Here is a 24,939-nt window from a genome sequence, read left to right as displayed (position 1 = left end):
TTCTTACGTATTCTTAATGCTTTTACTTTTTGCACACTTTAGAAAAATCACAACAACTCACACATGCTTTAGATTGACTTCAAATTTGGAGGACACACATTTACAGTACACTTTTCGTACAGATCAAATTAAGAACAAGAGCATTATGCACAATTTTGAAAGTTGCAAAAGCAATTTTGCTGTCACGCCTACAGGGTAATCTGCTTGATGGAATAATTTGAAAATCGGTCTGTACATGTAGCAACTATCATAGTGCAAACCTTTTGTAGTTCAAAAATACTGAGAGTATTAGCTAAGGAGATAAAGAGCAAAAACCAAACATGTGAAACAAGCACGATCAAGATATATACACTAATAGAACCGGCAGTCACTGAGAAGTAAAAACATACACAATAAACATTGGAAAAAATTTTCTGGGATTTGAAACAGGGATTAAGGCAGGAACCTTAATCATCATCGTATCACTCAGCCATTTATTAGTATTGCAGCCATTTCTTGATCGCCACCTTTAATTTTGCAACTTTTTCATCTAGAACCTTTTTTCATAGCTTGGTTGTTTTGTGTGGAATTCATTTCCTTGTGTGCTCTATATAGCCCCAGTAGGCCAGCTTTTTGGTTTGTATATACACACAATGATGATTATTGGAGACAGTAGTTATAATTGTATTGTTTTATTTGACATTTGGTAGTATTTGTAGTACTCTAATAGAGCACACAAGTTATTCAGTGGAATTTTCCACTGACTGACTGATACCTTCAAACAAGCGTATCTCAATAATAGCTAAGGCTGATTTTTTCACTGGCTTCAGCCTGACAGGAGCCTTTTGACATACTGCATACAGTACATACAGTACATACAATGCATGCTTCATTGACTTTCCAGTGTCTTATTATTATTTATTATTATTAGTACTTTACAGTGACCAGCACTGAAGGTCTGACAGCAACATGTGCTGCAGCCTTAGGATTACCTAACCTACAAGGACTTAGACCTAGTGACTTGACTTACTGACTGAATAAGGTGTAACAGAAAAGGGGCCAAAGTAAGGGGAAAAAAAATCTCTCCAACCTCTCTTCTTTTGTTTTGTGTCTCATTTATTTTCGCTGACAGTGAAAGGTGTCGATTCCCAGTAGTGCTGCATGATGGCTCCCTATATGTTCATATCAGTGTTCATATACCTAAAAATGTGCGACTAATTTTATTTTCATGGGTAAAATTTATTTATTATTATAGTGAGCACTTAACAGTGTTAAACTATTATCAAGTCACATTTCGATGTCCTGTGTCTCCTTGCTCACATAGTCTTCAGTGTCCAATATCAAAATTCACATAACCCAATAATACACTCGTGAAGCACACCAGCAGTTTCCAAGTTCCAACATATGTAACCCACATGACACATTATTACGTATACCACAGGGACTCATGCTTTGCTTGGTATATACACCCTGGCACAAGGACTCATGCCCATGGTATAACTGTTGCGTACATGTCAGGTAATTGATGTATGCTGTACAGTTGTTTGATGTAATTTGCACAAAATAAGTATTGCTAATAAGCTTCAGTATAGCATATGTTTATATCTACAGGTGTTGGTGTGGATATTGAAACCACTGTTATTGCTGCTACTAACCATCTCTGTGCACGTTACATTGACAACCGATTTTGCTTCACAGTGGATGACTGGCCACCATATCAGCCTAAACACTATACAACACTTGCACTTATTCATAACAGAGATAAGTGTACTGATGCTGCTGTGATTTCCGTCACCCATGAACTAGCAAATGCTGGAAAGATCACAACTGATTCTGCTTTGAAATCAAATGCTGATGCTAATCATAACAGATATGCTGGAGCAACTAAAGATATTGCAGATATTTTTGAATCTTTTGTAACTAGAGATGGGTCTGTCAAAGATCCTAATCTAATACTTATAGAAGGTGCACCTGGGATAGGTAAAACTGTTCTGGCAAAAGAAATTGCTTTTCAATGGACTAATAATAAATTATTGAGTAGTAAAAAGCTCCTTTTCTTGATTTTCTTACGTGAATGTAATGTGAATAGAATAGTATCAATTGAAGGTTTTGTACAGTATGCAGTCAAAAGCAGTACTAGTGAAATGGTCACTTGTGTTGCAAAGCATCTCTCTCAAACCAATGGCGAAGATCTGGCTATTGTTTTTGATGGATATGATGAAATATCTGAAGAAGTCAAAACACAGTCCTTTGTCGCAGATATAATCCATCGCAGAGTTTTTTTCAAGAGTTGTTTGGTGATCACTTCTCGTCCCACAGCTTCATCACATCTACATAGTCTTGTAGACTGTAGGGTAGAAATAGTTGGTTTCACTGAGGAAGACAGACTTGATTATATTCGAACTGCTTTCCAAGGTATGGAGGACAGAATTAAGGAACTTCAGCTTTATTTACAGTCAAATCCTACAATTAATGCACTCTGTTATATTCCTCTAAACATGACCATATTACTGTGCCTTGCTGATGGTGGTATGGACAAGTTACCCATAACTCAGACAGACATGTATAGAAAATTTATTGAAATGACAGTTTTACGATTTATTCAAAAACTAAATGGAGGTAAAAGTCCTGTTATAACCAGTATTGTCAAGTTGCCTTATCCACATAATCAAGTGTTTAATGAAATGGCAAAACTAGCTTATAAAGCTTTGAAAATTGACAAAATAGTGTTTACTTTGGGTGAGATTGAAGTAGACTGCCCCAACTTGACCATAACACAGAGTAATTGGAATGGCCTTGGGCTATTGAAAGCAGTTCGATATTTTAATATGCAAACTGGTGGTGAAGATGTAACATTTCATTTTCTTCACTTCTCAGTTCAAGAATATATGGCGGCTTATTATATTTCAACTTTACCAGATAAAAAACAAATTAGACTTCTTAAAGAAACTTTTTGGCAGCATCGTTATTACAACACTTGGATAATGTATGTTGGTATCACTGATGCAAGCTCTTTTGCACTGAGGCATTTTCTTTCAGGAAATTTTTTCCAATTTTCCACAAAATTATCAAAGAATATGAACATATCCAATAGATTGTTAAGTCACAAGGTCAAGTGCCTTCATTTGTTTCAATGTCTTGTTGAAACAAGCAACAAAGATATGATAAATTCTGTCGGAAAGTTTTTTCACAGTGATCAAATCAATCTTAGCAACCAGACTCTGTTGCCCAATGATCTAAATACACTCGGATTTTTTCTCATTAAATCATTTAAGAAAAATTGGGAGCTTCTTGACTTGTCATACTGCAACATTGGAATTGTAGGTTGTGGTATTCTCTGTGATAGGTTTTTAGAGAAAGGTCATCACCTGATAGTGACCATTGACAAAGTCAACTTTTCCTATAATCACTTAAATTTTGTATCTCTCAACAGATTATTTCAACTGCTTATATGTTGGCACACAACAGTGCTGGTTATTATTGATGATGGTATACTCAATGATTGTACTAGTAGTGGCTTGTTTGTTGCAATTGAGGATGCCTTTATAAGACCTGGTGTCAAGTCTGCATTAAAATTTGCTCTAATTGGTTCATTGCTATTTTTCAGCACACCAGATTGGAAATGTATTCTTCCTGTACTTCTTAATCATAAAAAGGCCAAAGGAATGCATGTGTATTCATATCACTGTAATTGGGAATCTTTTGATACTGAAATCTATGAATTTAAAGCTTATATAATAGACCAGAAAATTTGCACATTTCATATGATTTGCACAACTTTAACTCTTGGTGCTTGGACTCCTATTTATAAAGAGCTCTGTACTCTATACAGTACTTGCAATATTGACTTGTTTATTTATAACCCAGTTTTATGTTACAGTGATGCAGATGAATTGGGCTCTTTGTTGTCTAATGACATGAGCTTTGGCATGCAGGTGATAGTTACCAACAGAAAGATTCAAGGAAAGATCTTTACAAGTTCCCTGATCACGAAACTTTCAAATTTGGAACTATTCAACCTTGTTTGTACTATTCAATCACTGTGTTTGAATAACAAGCAGTTGTGTGCCTGGAAAGAAAGTTACAAATATCATGGTTCAAAGTATGATTTTATAATTCAAAATTTTGTGAGGTTTTTGAATAGCAAGGTTATCAATGATTGTGTAAGAATTGCACTGTTTGAAAAAGATACTTTGATTGCTCACAGGGTTGATCTTGAAGCAATTAATGTAAGACAATTTTCTTATGAACAACTGAGAAATATCTACATCAGTAAGTGTAACCTAACCACTTATGACTATGAAGTTTTTTGCAACAAGATGACATCCATATCATCATTTTGTGCTCTGAACTGTTGTTTAGATCTGAGCTGTCTTGTAATGCTCTTAACTATAATGCCAACCAAAGCCAATGAAGTGTTTTTGCATACCACTAGTGATATCGGAAAAGATGACTTGCCTGTTTTAGCTTCTGCTTGTCAAAATAGTTCTACACTTTTGGTCACTAAATATGCTCTAATAACTCATAATCCAAATACTGAACAAATGACACTAGCACATAAATTAGAACCATCAATAAAAATATGGAAATTGCCAAAGTGTCACTTGTCTGCCTCTATTTTCTATCAAATTGCATTATCTTTGGTTGTCACTTTCAATAATTGGATTGAATTGGATTTTTCAAGTTGTAATATTGGAGATATTGAGTGCGACATTGTACACAGGTATTTGGTGATTGAGAAGTGTTCATCAACAGTACAGACATTAAGAGTCTCTACTAGCAAACTTACTGCATCAGCCATACCTCAGTTTATAGAAATAGTGTTAATGTGGAAAGTTGAAAAGTTGTTTCTTTGTGACACTGAAAGTGACTTCTATGACCACTTCACTAAGAAACTTGAAAGAGTGTTAGTTATGAAAGAGTCTCTGCAGATATGTATGACTATTGTCTGCAAGAATGAAAAGGCTTGTTTTTTCTGTAATGTTGAGTGGAACAGTGTCACACGTCTACTAGTCCCAAGTTTGTATATCATTAACTGTCGTTCTGTTTCTATTCACCAAACTAGATTAGAATGTTTGTTGCATCTTCACATAATCAATAGCACAATGGATGAAACAAATATAGTGAATACCCTCAAACATTTAGTAAACAGGAGGATGGAAATAACAATATGTGATCCCATGTCCACCTGCAATGAAATTCTTTACAATTTTATCACTGACCATAAAATTTTCTATTCAGCCCAAGCAAGTGTTTTGGTCGTAATTGGAAATTTTTGGTGTGGCTGTAATATAACTGAATGTCAGTTACATTTACTACCATCTTACCCACACTTAGGACATGAAGTCCTAAATTTAACTAAACCATATCAAGCAAAGAAATTATTTGTCGTGCATAATGAGCAACTGATAGTATTACATTTTGTAGCTGAAATACTTCATACTACATGTATATCAAAGGTAATTGCTACACTCAGGAGGATTGTAACTTTAAAGACACTTGGAATCGACAACTACAGTATTACAGATGAGATGGCTGAAGATATAGCAGCAATTCTTTCCCAAAATAAAGCATTAGAGAAGTTGTATTTGAGCAGTAGTTTGCAGACTGCAGGTATACTAAGCATTGCTAAAACTTTACAGAATATGTCAGCAATTAAGGATTTTGTAATAGGCAATAGCAGTTTTATAGACCAGGCAATTCTAGGTGTAGTAAATGTTATCTCTTGTAGCAAACAGCTAAGAAATTTCAGTTTTAGTAATAGCAGACTTCAAGCTAGTGATTGTATTATGCTTGCCATGGCTCTACAAAGTATAACAAATTTGCATAGATTAGTTTTAAAAAATGTCAATATTACTGCAAAAATGGCAGATAGTATAGCATCTGCCCTGTCTGTTAACATACACCTGCAACATCTTGACCTTGATGGGAATGATCTTCAAGGATTGGGTGCTATAGCAATTAGTAGAAGTCTACAGAATTCTTCAATGATAACTAGCCTACATATGAATGACAACAACATTAGTGAAGATGCAGCAGATGATATAGCTTACACTATATCCAGTCACTCCTGTAGAAAACTACAAGAGCTTGGTTTAGGTAAAAACAAACTGGAAACAGCTGGAATTATTATTATTATGAAGGGTCTACAAAGGGTATCAACATTGGTCAAGCTTAGAATTGACAACAACAATATCACAGTAGAAGCATCGGACAGTATTGCAGCTGCATTATTACATAATACCAATTTACAAGACTTAATAATTGGTGGAAATAATATCAAAACCACAGGTGCCATATGCATTGCAAGAGCTCTACATGGTCATTCAAGTTTGACAAAATTTTGTATTGATAATAATGGCATAACTGATGAAGCTGCAGGAGAAATAGCAGCTGGTGTTTTTCACAGCATTAACCTACAAATGCTTTATGTATGTGGTAACAATTTTCGATCTCAGGGTATCATGAAAATAACCAAAGCTCTTTATGGCATCTCATCGTTAACAATTTTTGATATTAGTAATAACCAGATTGATGAGGAAGCAGCAGATAGTATAGCAGCCATTTTGTGTGATAATCATATTATACAGGTGTTTAACATTAGTGGAAACAAATTTAAAACTGCAGGTGTTATAAAAATTACAAGAGCTCTGCACAGCACTTCATCATTACTAGTGCTAGATGTTAGCTACAACACAATAAATGGCGAGGCGGCAGATAATATAGCAGATATCCTGCTTCACAACACTCAACTGCAAGAGCTTAACATTGGTGGAAATATGTTTCAAACTACAGGTGTAATCAAAATAGCAGAGGCTCTGCAGAATATCACTACTTTGAGAGTCTTAGATATTAATAATAACAATATTACAGAAGAAGCAGCTGATAGTATTGCAGTTGTGTTGTCTTGTAATACTTTATTGCAAGTACTTAATGTTTCTGGGAATGAATTTCAAACACTAGGAATTGTAAAGATCACCAAAGCTTTGCGGAAGAAATCTTCATTCTTGGCAATATTAGATATCAGTGATAATGGTATCACTGATGATGCTGCGGATGATTTAGCAATGAGTTTGTCTTACATCAGTCACCTGCAAGAATTTTATATCGGTAGCAATGATTTACATATTGACAGTCTTTTAAGAATTATCAAATCTTTAAGAAATACTGTGTCCTTAAGACTTCTGGATGTTAATCGCAATCTTTTAACTGGTGATTATGTTAATACTTTAGAAATGGAATCATCAATGGCCATGGCTGGTATGTCAACACAATTGCATACGCTTAATCTATTAGAAAATACTGTTAAAGTGAGACGGCTGAACAATATCAACAATGTATACAAAATAACTGGGGAGGGTGTTTGTGGTGGTGATAGAGACACTTCCAATGTGACTATTAGTAGAAATTGGCAAGCTAGACAATTACTTATGCAATCATGGAAACCAGCAGCAGTATTGTTTAAAAAGTTTTCAGATCAGATGCCTGTATTCAATGAGTTACGGACAAAGTACAGATCAGCAAAAGTTTCTCAGCAAAAATTCACGGGTACTTCACCAGGTACATGCATGGCTTGGTATATCAGCAATATATGATAGAATCTAAAGAATATATGTATATCCTATAATATGGTCTATAATTAGATGCTGCATAGTACTAAAAGAGAGTATATGACAGTGTACCTTTTAAAAAGATGTTACTATAGCTAAAAATATTGCAAGTACATTAAAAATAAGAATGAAGTAGGATCCAAGCAATAAAAATTTGTGAAATATGAGATGAATGATGGTATTACAGCATAGCTCGGTGAGAAAATCCCTACATTGACATGTTATAATAATTATTTTGTTCAATACCAAAGTAGGGATTTTCCACAGAGCTATGTTGTAATATCATCATCATTCATCCCTTGTTTCACAACTTTTATCACTAGAATCCCTAATTCATTTTTAAATTAATAATTGTTTAATGTACTAGTTTGGTTTTTTTGCTATAGCTACAGTTAGCTATGATATGCATGTGTGACTATTTTATTAGAATATCGAACATGGCTGTTGTATATAAGGGTGACTACTTTATTAGGGTGTCTTGAGGGGAAGTGTTGATACGGAAATATGGTTTCCCAGCATGAAGAAGAATACAAGTAGATTGAAAGATAAAAGGAAATGCAAGACACAGGGGCAAGCACTCATGGGAACCCAAAGGTACATGCCACTGGTGAGTTTGCTATTGTGGCATAAAATGGTGGCTGTTTGCTGCTTCTTTTGGCCTCCAGCCTTGCAACTGTGGTCAGGCAGGCAGGCGGATGAAAATTCGAGTTTTGGTGATTTTTTAAAGTTCTATATCTGGCCATCTGTGTTTTCTTATTTTTAATGCTGTATTTAATGTTAGATGGACTAATATTATTCCGTAAAGGTGATTTTTGTCACATAAGATGTTTCTAAGATAATTTATAAAGGTGGCATTTTAAGCGACACGCGTCATTTTTGGAGGGATCCCTACTTAAACAGTATTTACTGTACTGTTTGATAAATTGTTTCAACACATAATATTATGTTAGTTTGGTGTCTTTGAAGGCCCTAAAATACATCTACAAGTGTTCACATGATATTTGTGAGTGGTCACTATCTCTTATAATGCATCCATGACTTTGCTGAAAATCCCCATCACATAACAACTGTTTTTAACAATTTACTATTTATATGGCTGTGCCGTAAAACACTTATAATATGTGATGAACTACCATGATTAAGATAAAGGTTTTTTAATTATCGAGATAATAGTGAACTTCTGTAAATAGGTAAGCAATACTTTCCAAAATGATCTTTACTGTACAGCCATGACTGGTTGGAGACCTTTCTCACAAATGTACCTTGTGATGGCTGTTGATGTAAACAGTACTATTTGCACATAATATTATATTCTATGCAGAAATTTCATTATTGAGATAATATTGTTTATTAAAATTAAATGGTTTTCATTATAAAGATACAGGTTTTCCCGTCCTATTAAGTAGGGCTTGTTCTGTCTATACAAAAAAAGCCAAGCTGTAAATAATAATAATTATTATTATTATTGTTTACTGTGCAAAACCTCTTACAAAGAGTATATACAAGCACAGATAATAAATCAGCAAAATTAATTAATGGGTGCAGCTCCCAAAAAAAGCCAGGGTAAAAAAAGATGTGAAATCAAAGGTGGCAGCCAATAAATGACTGTGACGATAGGTTAATGGAAAAATTTTCAATATGACAATTCAGATGAATTTGTGTTACCTTCTCTAGGATTCGGCACCAACTTCACCTGAATTGTCGTTATTAAAATTTTTGCCATTAACCTACTATCACAGTTGTATATTAACAGCCACCTTTGATTTAACATCTTTTTTTCACCCTGGCTTTTTGGGGGCTACACTCTTTTTTCACAGCTTGGCTGTTTTTGTATAGATATGATTTCTTTTCGCATTTGTATATTCCAAAGCCGGCCTGTGGCCAGCTTTGCAGTTTACTTTTTTCTTTACTACAGAGAGGAGGAACATACAAGAGCTGAATTCTCTGGATATTTTTATAATAATGCATTTTTTAACAAAAAATAATACTGTATGAAAATTATCACATGTCCTCTCTCCTATACAGGTAGAAGCAGAAATCTCTACAAGGTTGAAGCTGAACTTGCTACAGAGTGACTTTCAATGTAGCTGAACTCTCTTCAGAATGACTTGTAGCTGAACTATCTACAAGGTGACTTGCTTATGGCTGAATGTTCCACAGGGTGTTTGTTTGTAGGTGAACTCTCTACAGGGGGACTTGTTTGTAGTTGAACGCTCTACTGGGTGGTTTTTTGTAGCTGAATTCTGCAGGCTGTGTTGGGCATACGGTGTTACTTTTGTAATGCGTTATGTAATATTATTACTTAATGCAGTAATACAATGCATAACATTTCTTATGCTAGTAATATCTAACGGATAGTTAGTTTACATAATTAATGCATTACTAAATTAGCACATTACTACTCATTACTGTATTATTATTACCTAACAAAGTACTAATGTGTTACTTAACTAGCACATTACTGTAATATTATTACCTAAACCGAGTTACTTAATTAGTACATTATTGTAACATTATTATGTAACAAAGTTACTTAACTATATTACTATTATCAAGACGCACGGTAGTGTGTCGTGCGGCCCAAGAAGCCGGCGCGCCACACCGTGAGTATATTGACAGGAAGTACGAAAACGTCATTTTCACACCTTTGTATCTCGGTGATCACTTATCGGATTGGAACCAAATTTGCTACACAGTTGCCCGCCAGCCAAGGGAGTCTACATTCCAAATGTGAAGGAAATCGCTCCAGCCATTTCCGAGATACGAGCTGCCAAAGTTTCGTTTTTTTTTTCTTCTTCGTCTTTTCGCACACTTGCAAAAATTGCTATAACAAGCAAACGCGTACTCTGATCGCCTTGAAATTTGGCACACAGAAAGGGAGTCTAAAGGCGAATCCTAGCATCAAATTTGGTACAAATCCGATGAATGGTTCAGGAGTTATGACCGATTATTCGCGTAAAACAAGATCGATTTGTTGTCACGCCTACAGGGTAAACCGCTTCATGGAATGAGTTGAAAATTGCTATGTAGATGGAGTAACCATCGTAGGAGTGCCTTTTGGTGGTTTGAAAGGAATCGAGATAAAGACCACGGAGATATGACACAAAACCCAACCTGTGTCACAATTACGCGATCGATTTTTATGAATAAAAAAGTATTAGTTTTCACGCCTACTAGGCAAACCGCTTAGAGCAATGAGCTGAAAATCGGTGTATAGCTGGAATAATCTTCATAGAAAGTCCTTGCAGTAGTACAGAAGAATCGGATTACAAACCACTGAGTTATGATTCGAAAGCCAACTCCGTGTAGCAAATGCGAGATCGAGATACTCTAATAGAACAGTCACCCTAATAGAGCATTCGGCTAATTTATTTACTCCATTATAGAATTTTATTACATCACAAGTTATTCTGTAGGGAGTTCAGCTGCAAACAGTTAATCTTATAGACAGTTCAGCAAGAAGACAGTCACCATGTGGAGAGTTAAGCAAATATATCACTATAGAGATTCAGAACATTACAAGTCACACTGAAGAAAGTTCAGCTATAAACAAGTCATGCACTGTGTAGAGAATTCAGCTACAATTAAGTCACTCTCTAGAGAATTCAGTTACACAGAATTCAGCTACACACAAGTCACTGTGGAGAGAGTTCAGCTACAAACAAATTACCCTTTTAATAGAGTGATCAGCTACAAACAAAACACTTTGCAGGGTGTTCAACTGCAACAAATCAACCTTTAGAGCGATCAGCAATGAACAAATCAACACAAATCTACCTGTAGAGAGATCAGCTAGAAACAAATCACCCTGAAGAGAGTTCAGCTACAAAAAATCACCCTGTAGAGACATCAGCTAGAAACTAGACACAATGTAAGGAGTTCAGCTACAAGCAATCACCCTGTAGAGAGTTCAGCTAAAACAAATCAACCTGCAGAGAGATCAACTACAAACAAATCACCTTATAGAGAGTTCAGCTACAAACAGATTACCTGTAGAGAGATCGGCTACAAACAAATCAACCTGCAGAGAGATCAGCTATATACACACACAAATCAACTTGTAGAGAGATCAGCTACAAACAAATCACCCTGTAGAGAGATCAGCTAGAAACTAGACACAATGTAAGGAGTTCAGTACAAATAAATCACCCTGTAGAGAGTTCAGCTAAAACAAATCAACCTGCAGAGAGATCAGCTACAAATAAATCACCTTTTAGACAGTTCAGCTACAAATAAATTACCTTGTAGAGAGATCGGCTACAAACAAATCAACCTGCAGAGAGATCAGCTACACACAATTCAACTTGTAGAGAGATCAGCTACAAACAAATCACCCTGTAGAGAGATCAGCTAGAAACTAGACACAATGTAAGGAGTTCAGCTACAAGCAAATCACCGTGTAGAGAGTTCAGCTACAAACAAACCAACCTGTAGAGCGATCAGCTAGAAACAAATCACCCTGAAGAGAGGTCAGCTACAAAAATCACCCTGTAGAGATATCAGCTAGAAACAAATCACCCTGAAGAGAGGTCAGCTACAAAAAATCACCTTGTAGAGAGATCAACTACAAACAAAACATTTTGCAGAGAGTTCAGCTACAAACAAATCAACCTTTAGAGCGATCAGCAACAAACAAATCAACCTGCAGAGAGATCATCTAGGAACAAATCAACCTGCAGAGTGATCAGCTACAAACAAATCAGCTTGTAGAGAGATCAGTCACACACAAATCAACCTGTACAGAGATAAGCTAAAAACAAATCAGAGTTCAGCTAAAACAAATCAATCTGCAGAGAGATTAGCTACATACAAATCACCTTATAGATAGTTCAGCTACAAACAAATTACCTTGTACAGAGATCGGCTACAAACAAATCACCCTGCAGAGAGATCAGCTACACACAATCAACTTGTATAGAGATCAGCTACAAACAAATCACCCTGTAGAGAGATCAGCTAGAAGCTACACACAATGTAAGGAGTTCAGCTACAAACAAATTACCCTGTAGAGAGATCAGCTACAAACTAGACACAAAGTAAGGAGTTCAGCTACAAGCAAGTTACCCTGTAGAGAGTTCATCTACAAGCAAATCAACCTGCAGAGCAATCAGCTAGAAACAAATCACCCTGAAGAGAGGTCAGCTACAAAAAATCACCCTGTAGAGAGATCAGCTAGAAACAAATCACCCTGAAGAGAGGTCAGCTACAGATAAATCACCCTGTAGAGAGATCAGCTACAAACAAATTGCCCTGTAGAGAGATCGGCTACAAACAAATCAACCTGCAGAGAGATCAGCTACACACAAATCAACTTGTAGAGAGTTCAGCTACAAACAAATTGCCCTGTAGAGAGATCGGCTACAAACAAATCAGCCTGTAGAGAGTTCAGCTAAAACAAATCAACCTGCAGAGAGATCAACTACAAACAAATTACCTTATAGAGAGTTCAGCTACAAACAAATTACCCTATAGAGAGATCGGCTACAAACAAATCAACCTGCAGAGAGATCAGCTACACACAAATCAACTTGTAGAGAGATCAATTACAAACAAATCACCCTGTAGAGAGATCAGCTAGAAACTACACACAATGTAAGGAGTTCAGCTACAAATAAATCACCCTGTAGAGAGTTCAGCTAAAACAAATCAACCTGCAGAGAGATCAGCTACAAACAAATCACCTTTTAGACAGTTCAGCTACAAATAAATTACCTTGTAGAGAGATCGGCTACAAACAAATCAACCTGCAGAGAGATCAGCTACACACAATTCAACTTGTAGAGAGATCAGCTACAAACAAATCACCCTGTAGAGAGATCAGCTAGAAACTAGACACAATGTAAGGAGTTCAGCTACAAGCAAATCACCGTGTAGAGAGTTCAGCTACAAACAAACCAACCTGTAGAGCGATTAGCTAGAAACAAATCACCCTGAAGAGAGGTCAGCTACAAAAAATTACCCTGTAGAGATATCAGCTAGAAACAAATCACCCTGAAGAGAGGTCAGCTACAAAAAATCACCTTGTAGAGAGATCAACTGCAAACAAAACATTTTGCAGAGAGTTCAGCTACAAACAAATCAACCTTTAGAGCGATCAGCAACAAACAAATCAACCTGTAGAGAGATCATCTAGAAACAAATCAACCTGCAACGTGATCAGCTACAAACAAATCAGCTTGTAGAGAGATCAGTTACACACAAATCAACCTGTACAGAGATAAGCTAAAAACAAATCAGAGTTCAGCTAAAACAAATCAATCTGCAGAGAGATTAGCTACATACAAATCACCTTATAGATAGTTCAGCTACAAACAAATTACCTTGTACAGAGATCGGCTACAAACAAATCACCCTGCAGAGAGATCAGCTACACACAATCAACTTGTATAGAGATCAGCTACAAACAAATCACCCTGTAGAGAGATCAGCTACAAACTAGATACAAAGTAAGGAGTTCAGCTACAAGCAAGTTACCCTGTAGAGAGTTCATCTACAAGCAAATCAACCTGCAGAGCAATCAGCTAGAAACAAATCACCCTGAAGAGAGGTCAGCTATAAAAAATCACCCTGTAGAGAGATCAGCTAGAAACAAATCACCCTGAAGAGAGGTCAGCTACAAAAAAATCACCCTGTAGAGAGATCAACTATAAGCAATCACCCTGAAGAGAGGTCAGCTACAAACAAAACACTTTGCAGAGAATTCAGCTACAAACAAATCAGCTTGTAGAGAGATCAGTTACACACAAATCAACCTGTAGAGAGATAAGCTAGAAACAAATCACCCTGCAGAGAGTTCAGCTACAAGCAAAACACCCTGTAGAGAGTTCAGCAACAAAGAAACCACCATGTAGAGAGTTCAGCTGCAAACAAATCACCTTATAGAGAGTTCAGCTACAAACAAATCACCCTGTAGAGAGATCAGCTAGAAACTGGACACAATGTAAGGAGTTCAGCTACAAGCAAATCACCCTTTAGTAAGTTCAGCTACAAACAAATCAACCTGCAGTGAGATCACCTACAAAAAAGCACCTTGTACAGAGTTCAGCTACAAACAAATTACCCTGTAGAGAGATCGGCTACAAACAAATCAACCAGTTGAAAGATCAGCTACACATGAATCAACTTGTAGAGAGATCAGCTACAAACAAATCACCCTGTAGAGAGATCAGCTAGAAACTAGACACAATGTAAGGAGTTCAGCTACAAGTATATCACCCTGTAGAGAGTTCAGCTAAAACAAATCAACCTGCAGAGAGATCAGCTACAAATAAATCACTTTATAGACAGTTCAGCTACAAACAAATTACCTTGTAGAGAGATCGGCTGCAAATTAATCAACCTGCAGAGAGATCAGCTACACACAAATCAACTTGTAGAGAGATCAGCTACAAACAAATCACCCTGTAGAGAGATCAGCTAGAAACTAGATACAATGCAAGGAGTTCAGCTACAAGCAAAATCACCCTTTAGTGAGTTCAGCTACAAACAAATCAACCTGCAGTGAGATCACCCACAAAAACGCACTTGTACAGAGTTCAGTTACAAACAAATCACCCTGTAGAGAGATCAGGTAGAAGAATTCACCTTGTAGAGAGTTCAGCAACAAAGAAACCACCATGTAGAGAGTTCAGCTGCAAACAAATCACCCAGTAGAAAGATCAGCTAGAAGAAGTTACCTTGTAGAGAGTTCAGTTACAAAGAAACCATCGTATAGAGAGTTCAGCTACAAAGAAATTACCCCGTAGAGAGTTCAGCTAGAAGAAGTCACCTTGTAAAGAGTTTAGCTACAAAGAAACCATCATGTACAGAGTTCAGCTACAAAGAAACCACCTGTACAGAATTCAACTACAAACAAATCACCCTGTATAGAGATCAGCTAGAAGAAGTTACCTTGTAGATAGTTCAGCTACAACAATTCACCCTGTAGAAAGATCAGCTAGAAGAAAACACCTTGTAGAGTGTTCAGTTACAAAGAAACCATCATGTAGAGAGTTCAGCTGCAAACAAATCACCCTGTAGAGAGTTCAGCTAGACGAAGTCACCTTATAGAGAGTTCAGCTACAAAGAAACCATCATGTAGAGAGTTCGGCTACGAAGACACTACCATGTAGAGAGTTTAGCTGCAAACAAATCACCTGTAGAGAGTTCAGCTAGAAACAATATACCCTGTAGAGAGATCAGCTAGAAGAGGTTACCTTGTAGAGAGTTCAGCTACAAAGAAACCATCCTGTATATAGTTCAGCTACATTTCAAGTCACCCAGTAGAGAGATCAGCTGCAAAAAAAATCCTGTGGGGAATAATGGGCATGTAATAAATATATGTATATAATTTGTATAATTACTAATAAAATCAAAAATAATTGAAGTACTAAAATTCTTCTTTAAGTTCTTTTCTTCTTCCTGTGTTAAAGAAAAAAACACATGGGTTAAAAAAGCCCCAAAGCCAGCCATAGGCCGGCTTTGCAGTATACAAATACAAAAAGAAATGAAATCTAATCCAAAACAGCCAAGCTGTAAAAAAAGTGTGCGGCCCTCAGAAAGGCTATGGTGAAAAAAGATGTGAAATCTAAGGTGGCGGCCAAGAAATGGCTGTGATGGTAGGTTAATGGTAAAAATTTTAATAATGACAATTCAGGTAAATTTTGTGAAGCGGCACAGAAATTCACCTGAATTGTCGTTATTAAAATTTTTACCATTAACCTACCATCACAGCCATTTCTTGGCCGCCACCTTGGATTTCACATCTTTTTTCACCATAGCCTTTCTGAGGGCCGCACACTTTTTTTACAGCTTGGCTGTTTTGGATTAGATTATATATTACATAACTACTTACATAACTACTATTATTATATTACATAACTACTTAACTGTAGAACATTTTCAACACGTGGTCTTCATTACGTAATTTCAAGTTTCGCTTATGCGTCTACCATATTGGTGAACCGTGTACTAGTTTTCCCAGTGTATTGTGTTTACACTAAGTACTCTTCTAGCAGTGAAGAGAACTCATGCTAGACATGGAAGAGAAGTACATCTCTGGCAATTTTTTAGAAGGTTGATTAATAACTGCACAAAGGGGCAGACTAATAATAGAGCCATTCAACAGGGAATTTCTTATTTAAAGGCTACTCCGGACATGTTTCGTTACTCTGTATGCTGTTGTTACTTGCACATGAAAGGTATTGGTTACTCGCCAGAGTACTGTGTGGGATTAAACTCAGCAGACTCACTGTAGCTACAGTGTGAGTGGATCAGGCTCAGATTTTAGTGGTTCAGGCTCAGATTTTAGTGAGATATGAGCTCTGTTTGATCTTTGTAAATTTTATGACTGATTGTTCCATGATATAAAATGCTTAGCAATGATGTTCTATGATTCTTTAGTCCATTGTATATGTAGCCAGCTATCACCTAGAAATACTCAGTACACATATCGCAATTGAGGTTGCTGAAGTTAAGACTCTGGTAGGTGTCTTTCACAGATCTTGCAATCAATGCTGTACTTTTACTTATTACTACTGAGGTGTTGAGACTGAATATGTTAAAGTTGTCTTTATGTTTGATGACTTATTACAGTGGTCCTTCTATTATATGGTTTTATCCGAACTGTAGAAATTATTGTTTTGTTGGTAAATAGTGTGTATTCTATTAGAGTAACTGAACAGTTGTACACAGAAATGAATGAGCTTCAAATCAACTATCTGAACACACTCTGGGTTCAGATAATAGACAGGTCACTGTACTAATCGTCTGTGCTGCTCAGACATATACAAATGCAATACACAAACTTATAAAACCAAACATGTAAGACACGATTACAATAATCATACACCAAATGCAAGAACTTCATGAAATTAAAATTATAATTTTGGGTAATCCACTTCACAACTGTGAAGTGGTGGTAAGTACAGTAAACCTTTCTGACATGATTGTCATAACTGTGGCTTACGTAGATGTGGTTAACTTCAGAAGTTGTACTACATTCATGTAGTGCATGGACAGACATGACAACTTTTAATATATATAGATCAACGATGCCCGATGTGTGTACTTAAATTGCAGACACTGGTTCTGGTTTACAGTGGAGTCCAAGGATAACAATCATTAAGCCATAGCTGGTCATCATAGCAGGGGTGATTATAGCAGTCAGCCATTGGCTAAAATCCGGTCAAATTTTGAATTGGTCGTCCATTCACTGTGAAAAAAGCTCAGAATAATAAGGTCTATAACAGTCTTATTATGTTAGTATTAGAATAAAATAGTACAGCATATATTATTAAATAGGACTTTACTATAACAAACTTATTGAATACATTTAACACAGTCATATATTAGAGGTTAAATCACTAGTATATATAGTGCGGTGTATTATCAGACTATACTAAGCCTATTTCAACCATATATTGGCTACTATACTACTGTACTTTTTTACTTTCCCATAATCTGTGGCTACCTTAATTAAATAATTTCTATAATTATATTTGTAATTAATTTAATTCTGTAAATATGTTATAACCACAATAGGTACAACTAGTAAAATCAATGTGTCCTTGGCCGGCCATGATAGTATCAACTCAATTTCGTCATTTATCAGTCTTTATCCAACTGTAGCAGGTAAGACAGTAAATACAATTCACAAGTTCCATTACTAATTACCTGTATTATTATCACCATGTTCATCACCATGTAGAACTCTGTGACAATCTGTTAGTCGTCTGGTAGAACTGTCCCACAGCTCTAATACAAAGATGGTAAATATATTGTGTATTCTGGACAATCGTTGGACATACGGTTTGTAACAATAAGAATCTCACATATAAAACCTAGACCTTGTCTGGAAACCTAGTGTTACCATGTAGAACGGCGGCTAGGTCCCACAGCTCTATTAAAGATGGTAAATATAATGCGTATACTGAACAATCATTGTACTTACAGTTTGTAACAATCTTGTAAAACTGAGACCGAGTCTGAGACTGACAATCCATGGAACTAAGACAAGTGTGATAAGACCAGGTCTCACAACCCTAAATGGAGGCAAACATAATTCATATTCTGCAGTTGTTATCAGTGAGTCTAACCACACATAAAACGGCCACTTAGTATGTGATTTTGTTGGGTTAATATCAGATAAAGATTTTTGAACGGTCATATCTCAACCAAGAACAATGATATCAAGCTGTAACTAGCAGGTATCGTTATAAAGTGTTAAAATAAGTACATTCAAGCATTGATTTATGTTAAATCCCTATTCTTTTGGCCAATGTATAAGCATACCTGCTAGTTAGAGTTTGACATATTCGCACTTGGCTGATCATGAGATATAACCGTTCAAAAATCTTCGTCTGACACTCGCCCATACCCAAAACTCACAAAAATACTACCACGTGGCCATTTTTATGTCTGTTACGTAAGCTCACAAGAAACATCTGATACACTGATAACCAAGTCCAAGAATCTTGTAATCACTAAGTACAATTGAAACAAGACTAAATATAATATAATTTGCATACTCTCAGTGGACTTACTTTTGTTAGCAATACGAGCATGGTCAGTGAAATAAGGACAAAAAAGATGAAACAGGTTCTTGAAAGCACTCAACACATTTACAGTGCCAGATGTACATGAGGTAGCAGCCATCAGTTGTTGATAAAAAGTAGTGGAAAACATGAAGAAATGAGACCGGTTCCCAGAAGAAATGAGACCAGTTTCCACAAACCTAAACGAAGGTAAATATAAATTGTATACTGGACACTCTTAGTGTACTTACTTACAGTTGTTAGCAATAAGAAGAATCTACTAGAACTCTGTAATTCCTACCCTATTGAAAAGAAAATGAATAAAAACACAATCAGGCTTAATGCACTTACAGCTGTTAGTAATTAGAAGATGAGGTTGAACTCCGTGAAAAAGAACAAAACTGTCCACATATGGTCACTACCAGATTCTTTAAAGGAAGCACCTACCATTGAAGGAAACTAACAATGCAGATTTTGTACACTAACAACCTGTAGAACTAAGAGGTCCGACAAGAAACTGTACCTCCGAAGAGATAATATACAAAATCATAAGAGCAGACCATGCATACTCTTACCATTGATGGCTGATGAACTGTATCCACTCATCATCTGCCATAAGCTGAGATAACAGGTTATAAAATATGTAATACGTACACAGCAACACTGTGACCGAAGTTGAATCATTTGCAGACCATTGTCATACAATACACAATAAGCAATTTAATACGGCTAAACCTATCGTACAAGCTATCATTTTAGTCTAATACTTACTCATCTAGAGCTGCTTTTGATCACTGCCATCGTAGGAATTGGGCCACCACGCCGCCACTTCACTACTACAGCCAGCAGGGATGCCACAGTTGTGGTCCATAACTTTTAAAGTTTGACAATGATAATAATATAAAATAAACACTTAAACAGTGGGCAGAGAGGCAAACTCTGCCCAGTCCTGGGATGTCCATAATTATCATCGTGCGGAGCATGGGTCATTGGATGATGGCGCCAATCGCACACACTCTCTCCGCAAGATACACCGTCTCACATTTATAACCTCTCAGGCTCTGATACAACAATAGCGACAAAAATGGCGACTTAATTGCATCTGCTACGCATGCGCACACCACTGACTCCTTCAATTTTAGACAAGCATTACTACCAACTTTTACAGATGTGCTAACTGTGCAAGAAAATCTGGATTTGTATGACTCTTAGAAAGAATTGATTGAATAATTAATTTTTCTGGTATAATATACTTTGCCATATGAAAATGTGTGCGTATGAAATTAGCTATCACAACAAAGCTACTGAGCTATAGTGATTAACAGAAGTGTACTTATTATAGAATCATCATGACTTTGTTTGATACAGTAAAAAAATCTTGAGTCACATGCTGTCTGTATAAACAAAAGTCCATGAATAATGAGATGGTGAAGCTAAAAAGTCAGAGTTATCACATTTAGTTGAGTAAACAAAGCCATAGCAAAAGAATGTGTATTAAACTAAAGTATAATCTGTTTTCCATAATAATAAAATGGAGTTTATACTAAAGTATAAGATAGTTAGTATAATGCAAGACTATACTGAGATTATTTGTATAGTTTAGGCCATTAGATATACCATCTTATATTCCTCTTTTTTCACAGTGATTATTGAAGTTGACCAGACAAAAATCCAAACAAAAAAATTTTTCTTATGCGTAATTTTGTAATTCGGTTTAGTATAATAATGGTGACTAAAAGGCCTCATGCAGGTGGAACTTCAAGCAAGAAAGTGAAATGGCAAGTGTCTAAGACTACATTTGATAAGTGGAAGAGAGTATACGAATGGGATTATTGAGCAATGTCATGGCTTTGCTGCTCTATGGATTCTACTGATAAAACCCTTGTGTCAACTCTCTGGTGTGCAGTGTGTAAACAGTATGAAAGCCGACTTGAAAGCTTAAAGAACTTCTCAAGGGCGTGGATCGATGGTTCCATGAACCAAAAAACCAGCAACATAATAGACCATGCATCGAGCGACCAGCACAAGACAGCCATGGCACGGTTACGCGAAGAAAGAGCATGAAGTGCAAAATTACCAGTAGCTGCGTATATGCCCCCATTGCTCACAGCCTTCAATCTACTCTGGATCCAGTAGTAAAAGATAAATTGAAGAAGAAATTTGACATAACGTATGTTTTAGCCAAAGAGAACTTACCATTTACGAAGTATCCTGTAATCCACAAGCTTCTGGAGCGCTATGAAGTCCCTCTTGGGTTCTCCTATAAAACTAGGGAATCAGCACAGAACTTTTTACACTACATAGCAGAGTCCCAGCAGCAAGAATTTCAGCACACGTTTTCAAACAGTAAGTTTTTAGCATTTTAATGAATGGCTCTGTAGATAAAGGAAAAGTTGAGAACGAAGTGATAGTTGTCCAGTATTGCCTTGTAGATAATGATTCTGAGGAAATTACATCATGCTTCAGATTTTTAAAAATAGTTGAGCCAAAGAAAGCTGATGCCAATGGTTTAGTGGAATGTGTCACTAAGGGGCTATAAGTAATGGGTGTGAGTGATATTTTAGATAGCGAAGAAGTTCTTAAAGTTGAAGGTAAACCAGTGCTTGTTGGTGTTGGCACTGATGGAGTGTCAGTCAATATATCGGATCAAAACGGTATGAGGGGTATACTCCAATGTAGTCTTCCATGGCTATTCTGGTCGTGGTGTTTTGCACACTGTCTCGAATTAGCATGTAAAGATTCTCTGTGCAGTCACTTATTTAATGACATTGACGAAATGTTGCTCAGACTCTACTATCTCTACGAGAAATCACCATAGAAATGCCGTGAACTTGCAGATATTGTAGATGACCTAAAAGAAGTGTATGAGTTTTCTGAAGGTGGGAACTTACCTGTCAGAGCTCAGGGGAGCCGCTGGATATCACATAAATGAAACGCATTGCAACATGTCCCAGACTGGTTTGGCGCTTACCTTAATTACCTGGTATCATTAAGTCAGGATAAAACCATCAAGAGTGTAGACCGCCAGAAGTTAAAAGGCTATGTTTTCAAATGGAGAAATAGTCGAATAATCATGGGGTGTGCCATGTATATTGACATCCTACAGTCACCATCACTACTTAGCCTTAGTCTCCAAGACAACAACCTTGATATAGTCAAAGGAATCCGTGGCATTCTTAAGTTACATAAATCTCTTAAGAAGTTCAGCTCACTTGATCCTTTCCAATGGCCAACCGTAAGAGTTACCTGCAGTAAAATTGCTGAAGACCCTGATGAAGATGGTAAATATATGTACTAAGGAGTATGTTTAAAAAGTTACAGTGAATCTATTAAGAAAGCTTGCAAAGAACAAGTTGTGGCAGATTTGAACCGTTTAGATGAAAAGTTACAAATACGTTTGGAATGGTCCAACCTTGCACTGCTTAGAGCAATTTTGATATTGCTGGATACACAAAACTGGACATCTCGGCATAGTTCAGGTAGTGAAGAGGATGACAAAAGTTTGGATGAAATTAAATCAAGCATTGGAATGATTGTTGAGTATTTCCGAGCGACATTAGAAGCCAAGAAGAATGTGAAGCTCTGTTGCATTTTAGGTAAAATAGAATATGCTGTGTTATATTTGAGGAAGTATTTAAACATTGAAAAAGACAACTATAAGAATGTTTGGTACAGGCTGCACACTGCACCAGATACAGCTCAGTGGCCTAATTTATTGCAGATATGTCAGTTACTTTTTAGTTTGCCATTTTCTACTGCCAAAGTAGAAAGAATTTTCTCAGTGCTAAAACAGAAAAAGAACCAGTCTGAATACTTCTACATTAGAGGATTTGCTAGAATTGAAAGTAGAGGGTCCACCTTTTCAGCAAATTTTCTGCTGATGCAGCCGTTGAGTTATGATGGAAAGATTGCTTGAGGCATGTTCAGCAGAAACCTCGAAAATGCTACAAGAAAAGAAAACCTAAACAGACCTCAAGTGTTATAAAGCGCTAACTGATAATGGCAGTGAAAGTGACAAAGATACTGACAATTCTGAACTGTTGACATTGTGGGATGCCTGGTTTGATTTCAATAGTGATGATGAAATTGTTTCTGATACTTCTACTAATTCAGATTCAGAAGAGAGTGAAGACTCAAGCTGAACTACACAGACAGTCTATAGATATTGTGAAATATTGTAAACTGTTTCAACCATGCTTATTACTTTCTGTTATTGTAACATTAAAAATTTTATGAAACACTCACAGCAGCATTGTATGTTTATAAAGTTTGTTTCAATCGCTATTGTGAATTCTGTCTAATCAGGCTTCTTAAACCTTATAACGGGCAGTATTTTGACAAGTATACCTATTAAGGATTATTATTATTGTACGTCAATTTAAGAAGGTTTCCTGCTTATATGTTTGACCTTATTAGACAGGTTTCAATTAATGATCACTATAATTTTATTAAAATAATAGTTTTGGGCACCAATTTTTTCAAAAGTTCTGGGGGGAGGAGGCATGCCCAACACCTTGCATTCTTGGAGTGTTTCACGTACTACATATTGTATCCCCAAATCAGTCCTTGCTGTTCACACCTGTAAAAAGACCATACATTGATTATCATGTCAGGTCATTATGTAAAATGTCAGATCAAAACCTACAATGGTCTGACAAATGTCAGATCATTTAAAAATAATTATAATCACCCCTGCATAGTTAGAAGATAAAATCCACTGATATTTTGAATTGTTCCAATGCATGGCTGTTTTTCTATAACAAAACAACAAAACTTACAAACTAGCGCTATAAATGCGTGGACTGGTCCATCTGTTGTTAACAATAAAAATAAAAATACATAGATTTTCTGGACATCTGCTATCTAGTCTACTACTATATAATTCTGAAGATGATCATGACACCTGAGTTTGCATGCAGGTCATGGTGTGCAGAAGTTCTTACCTGGGTGTTGATATTGCTGGACAGCAACCTAAAATGGACACAGCATATCAACGTAATCACTGCAAAGTTTTACAACATAACAAAGCAAAATGTCTGGTCTCTAGCAGTTAAATGCTAGTGCTACAATATATTTGTTCCTCCCATTCTTGAATGTGACTGTACAGTCTGGTCTCCATACCATGAACACAACATTTACAAACTAGAGATGGTGCAGAGAAGGCCAGAAAAGTTGTTGCGAGTTGTTGCTGAACAACTACAATATAATACGGAAATTTTGAACAGTTTACCCTTTACTCGAACATTGAACCACATTGTAACACTCATTATTACTACACACACAGAATGATGACTCTAGACTTGTCAGGATACCAAGAAATGGGTGTTTAACACAAGAAATTCCCTCAATATTTTATTATAATGAATGGCTTCTTTCAGTTCAGTCCCAGGACCTTTCATGTTCATAAATCAATCTCCTAGCCTTCTAAAGTACTGCCAAAGATGCAACTCTCTTCCACAGCAACCGTGACTTCTCTCCACTGCCAGAAGAATACTGTAAAACAATATACTGAACGAACTATTACACAGTTCACCAGTGTAATAGTATGGCAGATGTGTAGGCGAAGTTTGTTTGAAGTTACATAATGTATATCACGTGTTGAAAATGCTCAATAGCATGTTATTGTAGTATTATTACCAAACAAAGTACCTTTATGTATTGTGTATTATGTAATATCAAGATTCACAGTAGTGAGGCATGCAGCCAAGAAACTACGAAGTGCACGCCCAATTAAAAGACACATGGCCACTACTGTGAGTTATTTATGTGTAGGGTCAGTACGTCTCTCACTTTATTTCTCTACCTTATGTTACACCTACCATGACGTTATACCAGTC

The 24,939-nt window shown here is 36.4% G+C and overlaps 1 protein-coding gene and 1 long non-coding RNA gene across 7 annotated transcripts in view; one reads left to right on the top strand and one right to left on the bottom strand.

Moving 5' to 3' along the window:
- Positions 1–24,939, top strand: part of LOC136250290 (1-phosphatidylinositol 4,5-bisphosphate phosphodiesterase delta-4-like) — a 94,923-nt gene that overhangs the window by 13,777 nt on the left and 56,207 nt on the right. For 3 of the 5 annotated variants that reach the window (XR_010698488.1, XM_066042475.1, XM_066042474.1), the window contains exon 3: positions 1,591–7,539. The exons of 1 other annotated variant lie outside the window; for it this stretch is intronic. Coding sequence is in view for 3 of the 4 variants with exons in the window: in XM_066042475.1 (XP_065898547.1) it covers positions 1,591–7,539 (5,949 nt within the window). In the remaining variant the exon portion in view is untranslated. The remainder of the gene's footprint in view (positions 1–1,590; positions 7,540–24,939) is intronic. One more of the 5 variants, XM_066042476.1, reaches the window with a different exon arrangement.
- LOC136250295 (uncharacterized) lies at positions 18,117–19,405 on the bottom strand. Of its 2 annotated transcripts, none has more exons than XR_010698490.1 (5): positions 19,358–19,405; positions 19,112–19,302; positions 18,520–18,610; positions 18,243–18,323; positions 18,117–18,191 (listed from the first exon to the last, which is right to left on the bottom strand). It is a non-coding gene; the product is annotated as an uncharacterized lncRNA (long non-coding RNA). The 2 variants fall into 2 exon arrangements; XR_010698491.1 differs by having other exon boundaries at positions 19,354–19,390.

Source organism: Dysidea avara, chromosome 3, assembly GCF_963678975.1.
Source record: "Dysidea avara chromosome 3, odDysAvar1.4, whole genome shotgun sequence".
Lineage (NCBI taxonomy): Eukaryota > Metazoa > Porifera > Demospongiae > Dictyoceratida > Dysideidae > Dysidea > Dysidea avara.
This window is presented reverse-complemented; position numbering and strand designations above follow the sequence as displayed.